This window comes from Pinus tabuliformis, chromosome 1_2 (assembly GCF_031772625.1).
Source record: "Pinus tabuliformis cultivar Carrire ecotype Pingquan chromosome 1_2, CPIR1, whole genome shotgun sequence".
Classification (NCBI taxonomy): Eukaryota; Viridiplantae; Streptophyta; class Pinopsida; order Pinales; family Pinaceae; genus Pinus; species Pinus tabuliformis.
Window position 1 is genome coordinate 460400923 of NC_142298.1, and position 19275 is coordinate 460420197.

The 19275-nt window shown below is 42.3% G+C and overlaps 1 protein-coding gene across 1 annotated transcript; it reads left to right on the forward strand.

Moving 5' to 3' along the window:
* Window positions 1–15511: 15511 nt before the first annotated feature.
* On the forward strand, window positions 15512–15928 carry LOC149206345 (uncharacterized). Its single transcript, XM_089397665.1, has one exon. It carries the CDS (start codon window positions 15512–15514, stop codon window positions 15926–15928), a length of 417 nt encoding a protein of 138 aa, XP_089253791.1.
* Window positions 15929–19275: the final 3347 nt, after the last annotated feature.

Consider the following 19275-nt stretch of genomic DNA (forward strand, 5'->3'; position numbering starts at 1 on the left):
TAAGGGAAAACATGGAAAATTTGATTCCCTATGGAGAGGACCATTTGCTGTCCAAGCAGTGCAAGGAAACAATACTTATTTCCTTAAAAGTCTTAATGAAACTGACTTGGATGAAGGTCCTGTAAATGGCAGGATGCTGAAGCGCTATTTTGACTACTACCCATAAGTACAGCCTGAGTTTCCCTTGTACATATTCAGATGTATATATTACTTTCTGTTAAGATGTAAAATACAGTTTCTCAAGTCTTCTTCACTATCAGCAAAAGGTAAATAGGATCAGAGATCTACCAAGAAGGAAAGTACACAATTTTGGCATTTCAAGGCAGCATACTTCAAGTTCTGGTAAAAATAGTCAAGGGCCAAGGCATTCTGACCTGCTGTTCTTGGTCTTTCAAATGAAAAACCATCCCCATGTGGAGCCACTGTTAGCTACCTATACCAATAGGTTTCATATTTCATGATTGGCACAGAAAGGTCCAAATATGCTCTGCTTTGATGATGCAAAGATCACATATTTCCAAAGGAACACAAGGTATGTATATAGCTTGATGAGCACTCAATTTTGATGGATGGTCCAACAGCTCAATCTGGACCATGCCATGTTTTAAATTTCCAGTTGTAGAATAGAGAAAGAAGTCTGTCCAAACTGTTTAATCTTGGCAGACAAGTAGCTTAGATAGAGAAGTAAGGTTCCCAACTGCCTAATCTGGGACGTTGGAAGAAATAAGGGTAGAATTAGATAGAAAATCAAAAGGAAAAAGCCAAAGAAAAGAAAAGGCAAATAAGGGTCTGCAAGCCTAAGTGCACCCTCCAAGAAGAAAACAAAAAATGCTAGGCAAGTAGATGGGTAGGCAGTTGATGTTGCAGAAAGGTCATTTCTTACAAATTGCATGTGTGTTAACCTTGTTCACAAGGCAAAATCAATGATCTGAGAAGGTGTTCTTCTCCATCAGGTGGCAGCAAAAACAAAGGAGCATGTCTAACCTCCCTTCTTCCCCTTTTCCCATTTCATTACTAACATTCCCTCACCAGTTGAGATTCATGGAAGAATTATGGTTTTATGATGGTTCTCATTCCTTTAGAAGCCACATTTCCTGTGTAAAAATTCTTTTCATTTTGATCTACTCCCTGAACTAAGTGAGTTTCAAACAAACTTAGTGGTATCTCCCCTCATCCACCCTTTTCATCCATATTAACTCTAACTCTATTATGTAATTCCCCTATGTTGCCCTTCCCCTACTATTATTAACACCATGGTGTCTAAACCCCAAATATTGTATAAATATCCCCCCCCTTGGCATTATAGCCATATGTTCTCTAACAGGGATCAAAATGACATCTGGTCACTTTGATAAACCTAAGCCTTACTCCTCTCCCCTCATCTGAATTCATTGGACCCATTACACCCTTTGTTTGTTAAGAAAACCTCATAAAAGACCCCTTTTTACCCATAACCCGCTTTGAATTGAAAAATAACCCAAAAACCCACTTTTGGCACTTATCCAAAGTATCGGCGCATATTATTTTATTTTTCAAAATGCATTGAAAAACATTACAAAACACCATATCCCTAAGGTTTTCCGCCGGGCGCAGACTCCAAAAAATAATATTTTAATCCTCCGCCCGCGTCCGTATCATCCGATCACTTCATCAACCCGTCAACCGTCTGATCGGGCACTTTTGATCGGACGGCTATTATGCATATCGGGTTGGGCCCGAGGTTCGACGTTTAGCACCCGAGAAACTGTCAGAGGGTGACGTCAGGCCTCTGCCACGCGTCGCCCTCACAGTTTCTCGGGTTGCCCTCTGACAAAACCATTGCCGTATTATAGGCGGTCCGAGAAAACCATTACCGCCTTTCTTGCTTACCACCTGTTTTGCTGGTCCTGCGTCATCCCCACGTCAGAACCACGTCACTGCCACCCCGCCATCGCATCAGTTCATTCGCCTGCCCCCGCGCTGATATGTCCGCCACCTCACTATCCCCGTGGACCAATCACAGCCTGCCACCTCACCCAGTGATGTCATGCTGACGTCATCCGACTTCGACCCCACCTGATGACATCATGCTGACGTCATCCCAACAACGCGCCAATATGCCAAAAATCCATATTTAGGCCAAATTGTCGTGTTTTTTCCACTTTTGCCCAAAAGGAACTCTTGCTATTTCTGCATGCCTGTTACATTCAAACCAGCGCCAACCTGCCAAAGTTGATTCCGAGACCGCCGGTGCCTCCATTGTACCTGCATTTGCAACTGTTACTGGCAATTTCACCAGGTATTCCTCAAAATCATTCCATAAGCCTGGTTTTATCCATATTTCCTCAAGCAAACTATTAAGAGAGTGTAAAACACTGTTTTCACCATCAAATACACAGTGACCTGCACCTATTTCCAACCAGTGAAGCCATAAACCTTCTGCAGAGCCACATTTGACAAATTAAGCTGAATTCACAGCTAGTTCGCGCAGTCGTGAACTAGAAGCCTCAACTGACCAAATTCACCATAAAATTACTCTTGTCACTCTTGCTACTGCCTTTATCAGTCCTTAAAACAATATTTCAATTGTTGTTTGCTGAAATCACCCTCTGTTCCTTATAATTCACACTTCCATTGCAAAGAAATACCTCTGTGGTGTTCTACTCACTTAAACTAGTTCACATACAATTCAAAAGCCTCAATAGCTATGGAGACACCAATAGCCTTGAACATCCAGCATCTGAATGCCCCTCAAAGAGAAATAGAATGGAAAGCTCTGGGAGATGTAGATTATCAGATGTTAGATTGGTTTCCAATGAACTCCAAGTTCAATATTCATATGCTCAATGAAATAAAATCCCAACACCTTAATGGAGCTGATATTTTAGGGATTTGGGATTCAAATTTGCCCATTTACAACCTCCCTCAAATCAATCCTTTGCCAGATTTGATCCATAAATGCCAGGAATGCTATGACCCATGCCAAAGAGCTGTTATCACTCCTAGAGGCTCAGTTTTGTTCTTCATCACTCCAGAAACCATCAATGAGATGCTCCATTTCCACACTGCAAGGCCATTGACCCCCCTTTCCATATTGGATTTAGTAAAGAAGGGAAATAACTTGTCAAGTGCCCAGATTGTCAAAATTAATCAGCTATTTGTGCAGCCAAGCTCTGAGACTGTGAGAACTCCCCCTATTGGATATGAGTACATGAATGACTTGGGCAGAATGCTGGTGGATTTGATCATCTATGTCCTGGGGTATAGGGGAATTGAAGATGTTGATGACACTATAATGGCAATGCTATCCATATTTTCTCCTGGAAATCCTCCAGCTGTACACTATGATTATGCCACATATATTCCAGAAAAGATTCATGAACAGCTAATGAATCTACCAAGGGAAAGGGTGCTCAGGTACACCTCATACATTTACCATCCGTTCTTATATTATCAACCAGACAGCTTCTCTGTTCCCCTCAAGAAGCTAAATGCCCAGGGAATTCCAAGATCAGTTGTGTTTTGGTCTTCAGTTTTTCATTGTGCTTCTCACTCACCATACACATACTGTGAGTTCATAGACCTGTTCATTCACCCAGCAATGACCTTGTTGCATGGTGTTCCTCCTCCAAGGTTAACTGATGACATTTCAGGCAGTTTGGAAATGCTGACTACATCCATTTCCAAAGCAAAAACAAGAAGGTGCAGCTGAAGGTAAGGAGCCAACTAGGTCCTTTCTTATACAACAAAAGAGAAGAGGGATGGAGGGAGGCAGATAGAATCCTAGAGGGCCTCGGATTGCAAACCAGCTTCAAATGGTCACCTTATGATCGTAATCATTTTATTTCCCTCAGGAGGATAAAATACAAATTAGGTACATATGCACATGTAAAGCTGCCTCATATTGAGCAACATGCTAATACCTTGAGCTGGAGAGAAGGCACTCTAGAAGAGCCAATTACTAGAGAGCAGATGCTAGAAAGTGAAGCTAGAAATCTACAAAAGGAGGCTGACTTGGAAACTTGTGGACAGGTTTCTTTCTCATACCAAAGGCAACTTGGAGCAGCTGCCTCATCTTCAACAACACATCAGCAAGCTGCCATGGACACTCAACAAGCATCCAGCAAAGGCAAAGAAAAGCATGTGGAGGAGGAACAGCTACCTCCCATGACTGAAGAACAAACAGATAAAGAGATGGAACAACAGGGAGAAGTGCAGCAGCAAGAAGAAGAACATCAGCAGCAACAACAGGAGGAGCAAAGACAGGAGCATCCTGTACAGCTAGAGCAAACAGTGGAAGCCCCTAAATCCACTGAGCAACAACCACAACAAACTATGCCTCCAAGGCAAGAAACATCAGCTGAAGCATCCATCCTCCAAACTCCACAAAAGGAGGATGTAAGCAGAAAAAGAGATAGAGAAACTCCTCTAAAATCATCTATAAATCAGGGAGAGAAAAGGCAAAGATTGAATGCTCTTTCTGAAGAGGATATGGCAATGGGGCAGTCATTAGGCATGGGCCCACCGAGCAGGGAAGCATCCGCCAGTTCCTTCCAACAGGAACAGGACAGAGCATTAGGGGGAGAGGTCAGCTCCTCCAGCCAGCAGAGAGAGGGTGAACTGAGCATTAAACAACAATTCATTGAAATTAAAAAGAGGAATGAGCCCATAAAAATACAGCTATACAACCATTTGTTGAAAATGGCTCCCACCAACCAGCAGCGACTAATGTCTGCATATGATGTCCAGGAGGGCAAGATGATCATGAGTCATTTCATGCCAACTACTATGCAGCCACAGTCCCCTTGTGATTACTTGAGTACCAATCTTGAGGTCCTTGCCAAGGACATACACCCAATGGACAAAATTGAATTGCATAAGCAGACAGGTGAAATGGTGTATGCTTCCTTGGCAGACAAGACATTAGATAACTACAGGCTAGAAAGTAGCCTTAATAATACAGCCTCTCAACTAGAGTTGGAGAGAGCATCATCTCAAGCAAAGGACAACAGAATAAGGTCCTTGGAGGATATAATTATTGAGATTGGGCATGATCCCAAAGATATCAAGGGAATACAGGAAATATTGAAATTAAGGGATGCTGATATGGCGGCTTTGAGGAGAAAGATCAAACTCCCAGCCACAATTCACCCTCAAACAGATGAAGTAGCTCAACAAAGGCATGATAAAGATGCCACAGCTTTGCTGGTGTCTCTCTATAAGCAGCTCATTCAGACTCAAGAAAAGCTGGGAGAATCAGAGGCTGCACAGGCAGCATTACAAGCAACTCTGAAACAAAGGGAAGAAGGTCAGACCTCCCAGCCTCCTCCTCTAATCATTAACCTTGAGGAAGCTGCTCCAACTACTATTCCTCCTCCTCAACAGACTGAACAAGCAGCACCATCTACTTCAGCACCACCAACAACAGAGCAGACCCCTAGCTTGGATATGCAAAAGCTAAGAAATGAGATTCAGGCCCTGGAAGCTCAAATGACAGAACTGAATGAGACCAGGGAGAAATTGGCCAAAGTCAATGATAGATATGACAAATCCAAGCAGGTTGTGGCAGAAAAGGGTAGGGAGATAAAAGCCCTCAAAGATAGGATCAAAGAGCTAGAGAATGAGCTCAAATTAGATAAGGTTGTGGCTGAGCTTAAAACAGTGCTGTGGGCTAATATTGGCCAGTCTATTACTAACCAATGGCAGTATATTGAGACCATCCATGAGCAGTTAGAGCTCATTCCAAAGGCACAGACTGAAATTCATAGATCAAGGAATGCTCTAAGCAATATGCCTGAAGTCGCCACCAGGATGATTAATGTGCTCAACAATAGAACAAGTTCTCAGTTGGCTACCATGGGAATTTCAAACAGAACTGAGACCATTCAGTTAATCAAGAGGGTTCTTACTTTGAGAAACATGGTGCAGGCATTAGAAAGAAGAACCCAAGACATGCAGACTGAGGTAAACAGGTTTATGGAGCGGTTTCAGGTGTTACAAAACAGAGGGCTCCCTAGCTTACTGAACAACGCAGGGAGACTATTCACACATGAGCAGTATGCCAAAAGGGTAAATGCTTTTGCCACAAGTCAGATCAATGAGAAGCCCAGCACCTCAGAAGAAACAGGGCCAGCTACAGGACAGACTCTCTACAACAAGGTAGAAAGTTTATTTTTTATAATGAATGAAATTAAACACCTGTTTGAAGTGGCTCCCAATTTTTATAAATATACAGAGGCAGAGGAAACTATGGATGCAATTCTCAGGCATCAACTACCTACACAGGACTGGTGGACTAAGGCAATACAGATGATTTTATAAACAGGAAGCCATTCACCAAATTTTGTTTATAGAAAATACGAATTGTCATGCACATGACAGTTAATAGAATCAGCATGCATTAAGATGAAAGCTGAGCCAACTCAGCAGAACTTATGGCCAACAAAGCAAGATGAGAAGCTACAGGTGTCCAGGCCGAGAAGCTACAGCAGAGCAGCTCTAAAAGCGCATTTTCCAGGATTAATGCAGATCACTCCAACCGACTCATTGGCTCCCAAAAAGCCAAAATATCTTTTGACAGATAAAAAGAGCATTTATGTTGTATTAAAGGCAGCAATAACTTCTTAGCTGCTGTTCTGTACAGAGTTGGTGAAACATTTATTTCTCAGATGACTCAACGCCTTAGATATTTTGTAATACTGTTTGTATATATTTGCCCCTCGCACAAGCTTGCAGGGGTTGGTTGTTGTTAATTTCTCTTGAAGAAGTTCTTCTGTTGTAATCTTTTCAGAGTTTAATAAAGGAAAGTGATGGAATTTCTCAAGTTCTGAAGTTGTTTGAATGCGCTCTGGTGTTTGTTGAATACTGCAGGATCCCTGTGTACTTCACAATACAATAAGTTTTCTGTAACTCTTTCGTTATGTGTTTAAATCTTTTGCAATCCATATCATGTTTCTGAATTTCTAAATGTTTAACAGCACAGAAAAAGAATAGCCTTCAGGATTTATTCATTGAATACCCTGGGCTCAATCTATGTTGTTAATGAATGTTTTTCTTCAGCTATAATCTGGATAAGTGTAATTCTTAATTGCTGCACTTTCAGGATATATCTTTCACAGTGATCATAGTTTTCAGGAATTCAAGTCTGCTCCTGAGGAACATATTTCACTTTCACATCACCAGCTTAATGGAGAATTCTTAACTGCTTTCCATGGGCTAATCATACTTCATCACTTAAGTTTAAATTGTTTTGTTGGATACCCCATAGGCCCTGCAGGCTAAACATTCTCTTTTAAGCATTCCAAGCACTTCACAGATCTAGACTCCATTGCCCAATGAAATATAACTGTTTAAACATTACACCTTAAGCATTGAGAGAAGTCTTCCAACCAAAGTATAAATCAAAACCTGAGCATAATAGCTAGCCTGAAACATTGACAAAACAGAGACAAATTACAAAGAGAGAGCCCTCTCTGATTACAGTTTGGCTAGAAACTGTAATCCAAAGATTGGTTAGTGGTTACCCCGGCCGTATTCCCTTGGGAGTCAAAGGGAACAACCTGGGTGTTAACAACTTCCACTTGCTGCAAAAGTTTGTAGAAACCCCTCAACAATTGTTTTGCAATTTCTATAAATTTGTGGGACATGATGAATGCCATTGTAGAATTTATGAGTTGATGATGGATAGAAGCCCTACCTACCATATGCAAGAATAAAATCGGCCTCAGGATCAAGGCACAAGAGAAGAACGTGGAGGATTCCAAGGTCAAGGACGATGAAGAAGTGGCGGACCAGGTCGAGGGCTTAGGCAGGTAATCTGCTATAACTATGGCGAAGCTGGGAACTTTGTCTTAGATTGTACAAACCCCACACATCCCTCGTGTTAGTAATGCTGACAATTTTACCATGTCATAGAGGAATGCTTGGTCCTGTTGTAGTGGCTACAACCACCCTCCAAAATTTTGGCCTGCACCAATTTCAGAGCCTCCATTGGAGAGTTTCACTTGATGACTGCACACACTCGGGTTCACTCCATGAGCTCGTGTGGGTCTTTACATTCACCTTGCTCTATTATTGCACTCAAGTCTTTCCATGTTGATGCCTAAGTCATGCTTGTGACCGTGTTGTCGTTATTCTCAAAGTCTTTGCTTTGTATGTGTTTGTTGTGTTCACCACGAAAGAATCTGTCGCACTCACACACAAAATCACATTCACTCTCGTGCAAGCATCGTCTTGATCAATCACAAATGTCGTGCTTGTCACTTGCACCATCGGTCAGTCGTGTTAAACATGTGTGTTTGGATGATTTGGTCATTTCGTCATCAAGTCATGCGAGTGTGTGTTCGCATGATCACCTATGCATATTTCTACTGTTCACATACTTAGTCATTTTTGCTAAAGTTTTGATGACCAAACTCCTCACTAATAGCTGGACCATCACCCTGCTTTTGACTTGATCAACTGTCAACTAGAGCAGTGCAGAAGCACCAAGCTAGTTCTTTCAAGCTGTGTTGCCCACAAGAAACTCAAACAACACTCATGATGGCCACCAGGATAGTCGACTAACTGTTCATCTCAGAAATTGCACAGTGCTCGTGAGCAAGCCTCCCACTGCCCATTAGTCAGCTTAGCTCAGAAATTTCATAGAGATGATCAGCAGGCCGATCTCCCAGCCTTAATGAAATTTTCCCACCCAGCAACTCCCATCAGCAGACTGCCTATTCCCTACAAGAATTGAGCAGTTTCTGTTGCCAGTGACTAAGCAGCCAACTAGAAGTTCCCTTTGGGAAATGCACAGATCTAGCTTCTAGTGACCCCAACAGCTAACTGGCAGCTCCCTCTAGGAATTGCACAAATCTAACTACTAGTGTTACGGGTAGTTCACCAAAAACGTTGCACAATCCCTGCTTGCTGTGCCTTCATGCAGCCCGGCCCATTCCTCTAGAAAATTATGCAAATTTGAATGTCTAGCCCCTGTTAACTGTTGGTTATGGAAAATGCATAGAGCATGCTTGCCCTTGCCCTCATGCAGCTTAGACTATCCCTCCCAAAATTTGTGCAATTTTTCCTCCCAGCCGAGCCAGAACTTGCAGACAGTCACTGTCGATTTAGAATGCCTATCTCCATCCCTTAGTGACTCTTGCATAGTTTTCATGAGTAGTTTCCCAGAGCCATCATCCCACATCATAGCCCAGTTGCCTCTCGCGATCTTCCGCATCTGAATGATCATGTGTCGTGGTAGACTAGGAGGTTTTGGATTCAATGTCGTCTTGTCATGAGTGACTATAGGTATAGGTACACCAACAAACATGTCAAGACGACGAATGGGATGAATGAAGGGAGCACTCGCACATGCAAATGGATAGGTTCACCAATGGAAGAACAAATGAAGCATGCAAAGCAGACGAACGAACAGAGCATGCGAAGTGGAAGAACACGATGAACATGCACCTTCGTGAACAAGTGAGCCTCTCAAGCCTTCCAACATGAAAGCAAGGAACAACATGCTAGAGCTTCATCAAGTGAACCAAGGAACATCAAATACTCCGTGCACTTCACCATGTGAAGGTGAAGATATGATATACCATGAAGACATCCATCACTCAATAGCACTATAGCTCGACACGCACTGCAGGAGCAGCACGAATGTACCAACATTGTCATGTCAAGTCAAGTCATATGTCATGTTGCCCACATCTCTACTATGGGCTTGTTGTCAATCAATGTGATGTAATGTGGTAGTCCAAGAGACCCACTTGTTGAACATAGAGTCATGTAAGTCAGAAAGTCATGGAAGTTGAACAATCATGAGGGTAGTCGAATATCCACAATGGTCATAAATACCCCCCTCATTTGTACATGAAAGGAATTTTAACCTCAACTCCTCCCACATAGCTAAGAGAGTTTGTAATCTTTTCTTTGAGGAGTAAGTAGTGGATCCAACGCTCCACTGATGGGGTTAGTCATGTATGGTGTAATGATGTGTATTGGAACTTTCGCTTAATTTAGAAGCATGTCAACGGGCCAACAAGTTTTCACACGTATTATATTTGTTGTAAGATTGATCTTTAACACTTGTAATTCATGTTGCTTTAACCATGTGTTCTACATCTGAATTGATTCATTTGTTGTAATGCATAGCCTATTAATGGAAATGTGTTGTATATGCTATCAATGTTGTCTCGTTCATGTCGACTGCTCTGCCAGACATCAGACAGACCCTTCACATGAACCTTGTTGTAACAATCATTACACTCATCGCAGACTAATCGTGAGTGTTGTACGTGTTATCTTACCTTGTATGTTGTGACTGCTGCATCTGAGTGGACTACTCCGTCGGACGTTGTGTATGTCCTTTGTGTCATGTGTTCCTAGCCGAGTTGGGACTAACCCCTTTCAACCTAGAGCTCACCTTCAACTTTTTTCCCTCACAGTGAAATAACCATTCACGCAAATACACATACACTCACCATGCATGCAAACCTCACTTCTCGAAGACAAAGCGAACCACTCTCCTGTGATGACAAGCAAGAGTTAAGGAAAATCCTTAAGACAATGGAAACCGAGCCATCATACCAGATGGGACTTCCACACCAAACGGTGTGAGGTCTAGTGAGGATTTCATGCCAGGGTGATCCCTTGAATGTTGGCGGGTCCAGCACCATCAACATTTCTTGCACTAGAAGGAGGGAAACCAGTTGCACATGGCTGAAATTCCCCTCACACTCATTCAACAAACATATGGTCAAGGCAGTAACTCGCACTCTCTCTCACCTACACATGACTCAACGTTTGGTTATTCCTCACCTCCTAGTGTTGAGCACCAGACTTCAAATCAATACCTTTGCTCCATTTTCCCCATCACTTTCTAGTTCGTGAAAGTAATTGGACTAATCCCAGACAGACAACATATTCCACATGTAGCGAGGAAGCCAATGGCCACTGCCATAAGTGTTGTTGTATCGTCAGTGGAAGAAGAAACCCTTGCCACACTTGAAGGTCTAGGAGAAGTTGTCGAAGATGAAAGGAAATATCCCATTCTCTGGCAAAGTGAACAAGGCACTCTTGTGGTCTTGGGATCAAACTCGGGTATAGGAGGTGGAGGGGAAGGAAACCAAGGAGGCGGAGGCAGAGGCGGACCAACAAAATCAGAGTCAGACACAACAGACTTCGAAGGAGAGGAAGAGTATGAATAGGATGAAGAGATGACTGACCCAAATATTGAATGGATGACTCAGGGACCATTGACACTCCCAGCTATTCTGCACAAAATTCCAAAGTGAGCGGAGAGAATTAACATCAATTTTAACCCTGACAGTGTGGTGAAGGCAGAAGACCACTTAGCCAACTTTTACCTACAACTGCAGACCCTTGAGCTACGTTATGATGATGTAGCATGTAGATTGTTTCCATGTACCTTGGATGGCCAGTTAGCTGCTTGGTATCACAACCTTCCACCCGACTCTATACAGAACTAGGGTTCTTTCAAATGTATGTTCCTTGAAAGATTTGTTGATGACAAGACCCCAACCATGCTACTCAAAGAATTGGGAAGACTCAAGATGGAGGGAAAAGAGGAAGTGAGTGATTCCAATAAGAGGTTTACATGTATACAGAATAGGTTCCTAGCTGACACTAAGCCTCATGACTCCATCACCACTGATTACTACACATCCGCACTGCCAACCAACATTGCGTAGTTCATCAAGCGAACTGCGAGACCAACACTATTGGAAAACTGTGAAGAGGCTATCAGTGTTGAAAAAGACCAACGTGCACCTCGAGTAATCAAGGATGATCAATCAACGAAGGACTCTAAGGATGTGAGCAGGAAATCCCAAGCAATGGCAAGTAAGGGTAGAAACATGGAAGCAACAGTCATTGAGACCCTCACTCGTCTTTTCAAGAGCTTGTCCATTGAAATGTATGAAATCAAACTATGTGGATCGGACACATTTTCAAGAAGTCACCCACCTAGGTAGAAATAGGAAAGAAGCCAATCAAGAAGTGGCCAATTCATTCCAAACATTGCACATAAGCCTGTGTTCCAGCTAAAATAGTGTGCAAACCTGAAATTATATTCTTTCCACAAACAACATCATCCTGAGAACTCTTGTCCTGGTTGGAAGTGAGTCACAAATACTTTTTATAGTCATACACTTGAGGTGGGAAGAAATATGCAGGAGCAATAGGAAGACACATACAATGATGAAGAGGTTTCACCTGATGAATCATCAAGCTCTGAGCATGTGGTGAACACATATCAGTGCTCACAAAAAATTGTGAAGACGAACACTGACAAGTAGCTCCCCCACACTGAAGGAGATGCAAGAAAAGGTCAGACTATTGATAAGGAAGACCGACCCACCAACTCCCTCAAAGAAACAAACACAAAGAAAGTTCGGGAAGATAACGATGGATAAGAGTACATCCATGAGCAGCAAGTTATAAAACACTCCACTAGAAAACACGAACATTCGTTCCACCCCAGACACCTCGGTGAGTCAACCACCTCTGGACTACAACATTTTTGATGACATGAAGAAAACTCGAGTGAACATCATCTTGTTCAAGTTGGCTAAGATCTAGAGTCAACGACATATCCTGCTACGCATTTTGGGATAGACAACAGCAGAAAGTACAGTCTCTACCAACCAGGGAAAAAGCATGCCTCCTTGATCACTTTCCCCAGTGCTAAATACGCTTCAGATGGAAGAAGCAAACTCAGGTTGCCCTCCATTCTTACTTTCATTTCAAGTTTTTAATTACAATGTTCACAACTTCTTGTTTGATTCTAGCATGGCAAACAACGTCATGCCACTCTCCATTCCTAACAAGATCAATGCACAATGGAGTGAGACATTCATGTGAATCATCCAACTTGACCAAACGTTGATACTAGCCATTGGTGAACTGTGAGATGTGAAAATCTGAATATCCCATGATAGTCGAGTCCACCAATGCATCAACATAGTTGTTGTGGACATACCAGAAGCATATGGTTTATTACTCAACAGAGACTGGTCCAACAAGCTAGATGGATATTTCGCTACAGACTGGTCTCATATGTGGCTTCTGTACAAGGGCAAGTGCAACAAAATACAGGTAGAATATGAGAGGTACATGAAGCATAATGTCACTCCCATCAATGGTGAGAATGAACCATTGGCCCTTGCAGAGCTCATGTTCAGCAACTGCCTCCTTGAGAAAACATTGGGGTGTTATCCTACATGGCAAACTCCAACCCTACTAAACACATAGTTGGGACTCCTTCCTTACCCAACTGATGGTAATGAAACTTGTACAACACATTGTACCAATAGTAGCAATAGTAGCAACGATAGTAGTAGTAGAAGTACTAGCACATCAAGCGTTCCATGTATACATGGGTTGTGGACTTTCTCGATGGATCCAAGACACAGGATGAATCAGGAGCCGGGTTTCTTCTGATTGACCCTTGCAATAGGAAGCATCTGGTGTCAAGATTCTTGGAGTTTGAGTGCATGAATAATGTAGCAGAATATGAAGCAATCGTGTTGGGCTTGCAGAAGGCCACCAGCCTCAAAGTGGTTTTGCTTAAAGTGGTAGGTGATTCAAAGATAGTGGTATGGAAGATACATGACACCATTCACTGTTTATCACTAAATCTAGAAAACTACCAAGAAGAGGTATGGCGACTAATTTCAAACTTCCAACCATTTAATATCATTGTTGTGCCGCATACGCATAATGCAGTTGCCAATGCACTAGCAAATGAAACCTCAAGAATGTCACCGATTAGGGATACATTCACTATTGAATTTTTTTACAAATTGTATATCCTGGACAACATAACTAACTTACGTGTTTTTAATGATGATCAACAGATACTACATTTTATGGCCAATGCTGATATTTTCAAAGATGCAGTAATAGATGATGATGAGCATGGGCGCTCTCTGCAAACAGGAACTGATGAAATGAAAGGACACATTATCGAAAAAGGTGTGGTATCACTGGAAAAGCTATATGACTTGCAAGAGCGGTTCCAAGGGATAAGGAACATTAAGACCCATAGTCCCACCATGAGGCACGAACTGATAAACCTGGGAACAGAAAAGGATCCAAAGTTTGTTAATCTTGGCACATGTTGTACACAGCAAGAATGGCAAGCCTTCATCCGCTTGTTCAAACAGTACCGAGGTGTGTTCACGTGGACATATGATGACTTGAAACCTTATGACACATGGATCATCCAACATATCATCGAATCAAGGAAGGGGTCAAGCCATATCAACAAAAGTTGAGAAAAGCACATCCATCACTTGAATCCATCATATAGAAAGAGCTTACTAAATTGTTGGATGCATGGATCATATATAAAGTTCGTCATTCCACTTGGGTCTCCAACCTTGTGCCTGTACTAAATAAGTCTGAGGAAATCCACTTGTGTGTCAATTTCTGGAATGTTAACCGCGCCTCAGACAAAGAAAACTAACCCATGCCATCTATGGACCATATTTTGCAAACAATATCTAGGGCATAGATGTTCTCTCTCCTTGATGGTTTTTAAGGATACAATTAGGTTTTGGTAGCAGAACCTGACAGACTCAAAACTACTTTCCATACCAAGTGGGGTATGTTCGCATATAGATGAATGCCATTTGGGCTTGTAAATGCAGGCGCAACATTTCAGTGTGCTATGGACATCGCCTTTCGCAGACTCATTGGGCAGAGCATGGTGGTATACATTGATGATGTGGTTGTGTTCTCAAGAAGACAAGAAGACCATGTACGCAATCTTAAGAAAATTTTTGAGTGATGCCGAAGATACGGGATTTCCTTGAATCCCAAGAAGAGCGTGTTCACCACGTCAGAGGGGAACCTCCTCAGACACATTGTTGCCAAGAGCAGGATCAAGGTGGATCTGGACCGGGTCCAAGCTATCACATGGATTCCTCACCCAGTCAACAAGAAAGCTATGCAATCCTTCTTGGGCAAGATAAACTTCCTCCAGAAATTCATCTCGGATTATGCGCAAATAGTCAAGCCCATGCAGGACATGATTAAGAAAGATGTAGTGTACACCTGGTGCAAGAAAGAAAAGCACACATTCACCTAGATTAAGCAAGCCATTGACGAAGTGCCCACACTTTACATCCCAGATTTCAAAAAAGATTTCCTACTATACACCTTCGCTTCCGATAACTCACTAGCTACAGTACTCACTCAAAAAGATGAGTCTAATGATGAATGTCCCATCTCTTTCATGAGTGCAAGCATGCAGGGACTAGAGCTTAACTACCTCGCCATTGACAAACAGGCTTATGCAGTCTACAAGGCAGTGAAACACTTCAAGTCCTATTTATTGAAGAACCACAACATAGTCTTCATTCCCCACCCAATAGTTCATAAATTGCTAGTACAACAAGATCTGGGAGAATGACATGCGAACTTGATGACAAGTTTGCAAGAATATGACATTGAAATCAAGCTAGTACACATAATCAAAGGACATGGACTCTATAGACTTGTAGCTGAAGTAGTACACGCTATGGAGAATGAAGAAGAGCTCACTAGTTGGGAGCAGGAGATTGAAATGTATGAAATAAGGCGAGCAAACCCAATGGAAAACAAAACCTCTTGGTATGTAGATGTACGCAAGTACCTTGAGCATGGCACCATACCCTCTCACTTTTCTATCAAACAGAAAAGGGAATTTCATCTGAAAGCCTTAGCTTATCAGTCGGTGCATGGAGTGATTTACAGAAAGCAAAGTAATGGGGTTTTTCTCAGGTGCCTGGAGGCACAGGAATCAGAGGAGGTACTTCAAGATCTTCATGACAGACCCGCCGGGGGTCACTTTGCAGGAAATACCACAACACACAAGGTTATGAGAGATGGTTTTTATTGGCCCACATTATTCAAGGATGTGCATGCCTATGCCCGCAAATGCCTAGTATATCAGTGATGCACCAACAGAACACAAAGATAAGCGAACCCACTACACCCTGTTGCAGTGACTGAACCATTCAAATAGTGGGGCTTGGATATTATTGCGGAAATTTTCCCTCATTCGTCAAAGAAGCACCATTATATTCTAATAAAAATTGACTACTTTACGTGGTGGACAGAGGCAGTTCCGCTCAAACAATTGAATGACCAAGAGGTCACCAGCTTCCTCTAGCAAAATATCATCTCATTCTTTGGTGTTTCGGTATCACTTGGTTTTTATAATTCAACTTATTTTTCATCTTTGAAACTCTATGACTTTGCATTACAAAATGGTATCGTGTTAAAGCATTCATCAAATTACTATTTGCAAGGAAACAGTATAGCAGTGTCTACAAATAAAAACCTCATCCATATAATCAAGAAGAACGTTTTCTCTGAACAACATAACTAGCATATCATCTTGACGAATGCACGATGGGATGATCATGTAACACCTAAGCCCTCTCTAAACACCTCACCATACTTCCTGGACTATGGTAAAGAAGCCATCCTCCTGCCAAATATCTACTTCCCTGCTCTTTAGCTTTCCCAAGAATCCCAAGGCAAGGCTTGCCAGCTAGTTCGACGTAGGATGGATGCTCTCCATAAGCTCCACGAAGAAAGGATGAAAGAAAAAGAAAAAATCATGCTCCACCAGAACTGTATCAACAGGTAGTTCGATAAGAAGTTTGCAGGGAAAGCTAGCTTCGATGTGGATGACTTAGTCTTGAAATGGGATAAACCCCATGAAGACAAAGGAAAAATATGAAGTTCAAGTCCCTGTGGATTGGCCCGTACACAGTTCACGAGAATATTGGCCCACACATGTATCATTTTCGATCACTCGATGGGAGGATTGACAACCTTCCCATCAATGGCCAAGATCTCAAGCATTATTTCCAATAGGCCTGGCCATGCCCGTGCCATGTACATAGTTTGCTTGCTGCTTGTTGCTTTCATTTAGTTTGCTTTGATCATTATCTTTGCTTTTTCTTTGTTTGATTATACTTGCTATTTTTGTTCATGTTCATCTGGTTTGTTTGATATATCACTTTTTTCGTTTCCGGAAATAAGTGCTGCCAACTACTACATTTTGGCTTTTGAATAGAGTATGTGGCTGAAATTTGAAGAGACTTGTGACACTGCAACCCTTGGCCAGTATTGTGTCCATTTTCTCTATGCTTGGTTACAACCTTTAGTTGATGAACTTCTGAAGGAAAATATGAACCATCTGTAAGGGAAGCTTTATTCCAACCATGAACTTGCATCCACACTGGGAAGCCCCCATGCTTGTACTCATCCTTTTTCTCTGTGTTGAAGCTAATCCAATTAGTAGAAACAGAGAAGGGGAAAACATCTAAACAAGCAAACCTATGTCAGAGGTCTTACATGCTTCTCTCAAGGAACAACCTCTTCTGCTCTCAATAAGTTGGGATCCCTCTTCTGCCCTAAAACTAAATAAGTGCCTATGCACAGTTCTCTTAAAAAAATGCAAAGGTGAAAGAAAGGCTTCTTGCACAGAGAGGTGAAGCATACAACTCCACTGGGGTACTGACTAGGCTAGATGGCAGTGGAGCAATGTGTGTTTTCCTGCGTGACTTTTCTGGGGTACTGTCTAGGCTTGCTGGCAGTGGAACAATACTAGAGTTGGAAAATTATACTCTGAAAATCTTCAACTCATGACCTAAACTACCTTTCCTAGATTCAAAACAATGAGATCTAAGATAAACTTTTGATTGTGTTTGATTGAGTTCGAAAAGAGTGAACCATGAATATCCATGGGGTAAGTGGGGAAACTGAAGTAACCTACATAGTTATTCAATACTTCCTAAAAGATCAAGGCCCTGTGCTAGAAATGAAGTGAAATAGAGAAGCTGGAGTTCTACCAGTGTGTCGCCAAGTGTTGCAATGGCTACAACCAGCCTCCAAAATTTTGGCCTGCACAAATTTTGGAGCCTCCCTTCGAGAGTTTCACTTCATGACTACACACACTCGAGTTCACTCTGTGAGCTTGTGTGGGTCTTTACATTCACCTTGCTTGATTATTGCACTCAAGTCTCTTCATGTTGATGTCTAAGTAATGCTTGTGACCTTGTTTTGGTTATGCTCAAAGCCTTTGCTTCGTATGTGTTTGTTGTGTTCACCATGAAAGCATTTGTCACACTCACACACAGATTCACATTCACTGTCACGCAAGCGTCATCTTGATCATGAACCATCAATCACGAGTGTCACGCTTGTCGCTTGCACCGTCAGTCAGTCATGTTAAACATGTGTGTCTGGATGGTTTGGTCATTTCGTCATCAAGTCATGCGAGTGTGTGTTCTTATGATCACCTATGTATCATTCTATTGTTCACACACTTAGTCATTTTTGTTGAAGTTATGATGATGAGACTCCTCACTGATAGCTGAACCATCACCTTGCTTTCGACTTGATCAATTGTCAACCATAGCAACATCGAAGCACTAAGCTAGTTCTTTCAAGCTGCATTGCCTGCAAGCAACTCAAACAACACTCATGTCGGCCACCCGGACAGTCGACTGACTATTCATCTAAGAAATTGTGTAGTGCTCATGAGAAAGCCTCCCACTGCCCATCAATCAGCTCAGCTCAGAAATTATGCAGAGATGATCATTAGGCCGACCTACCGCCCTTAATGCAATTTTCCCAGCCAGCAGCTCCCAGCAGAAGACTGCTTGTTCCCTCCAAGAATTGCACAGTTTCGATTGCCTGTGACTGAGCAACCAACTAGAAGTTCCATCTGGGAATTACGCAGATCTGACTGCTAGTGACCCCAGTAGCCAACTGGAAGTGCCCTCTGGGAATTGCACAGATATGGCTACCAGTATCCTAAGCACTTCTCCAAAAAATTTTGCAACCCCTGCCTACTGACCTTTCATGCAACCCAGTCTGTTCCTCTAGAAAATTGCAAAAAATTGGATGTCTAGCCCCTACTGACTATTCATTCCGAAAAAAGTGAAGAGCATGCATGCCCTGTCCTCATGTATCCCAGACTGTCCCTCCCAAAATTTGTGCAATTTTTCCTCCCAACCGAGCTAGACCTTGTAGCCAGTCACTGTCGATTCAGAATGTCTATCTCCATCCCTCAATGACTTGCACAGTTTTTGTTAGCAGTTTCCTGTAGCCATCATCCCGCATCATAGTCTTGCTGCCTCTCTTGGTCAACCACATCTGAATGATCATGTCTTATGGTAGACTAGGAGGTTTTGGATTTGATGTCTCGTCATTAGTCACTGCAGGTATAGGTACACCAGCAAACATGTCAAGACAACGACTAGGATGAATGAAGGGAGCACATGC

Bases quoted from the DNA above. Each gene is read 5' to 3' on its own strand.
- LOC149206345 (XM_089397665.1), top strand. From the start codon at position 15,512: ATGGAGAATGAAGAAGAGCTCACTAGTTGGGAGCAGGAGATTGAAATG.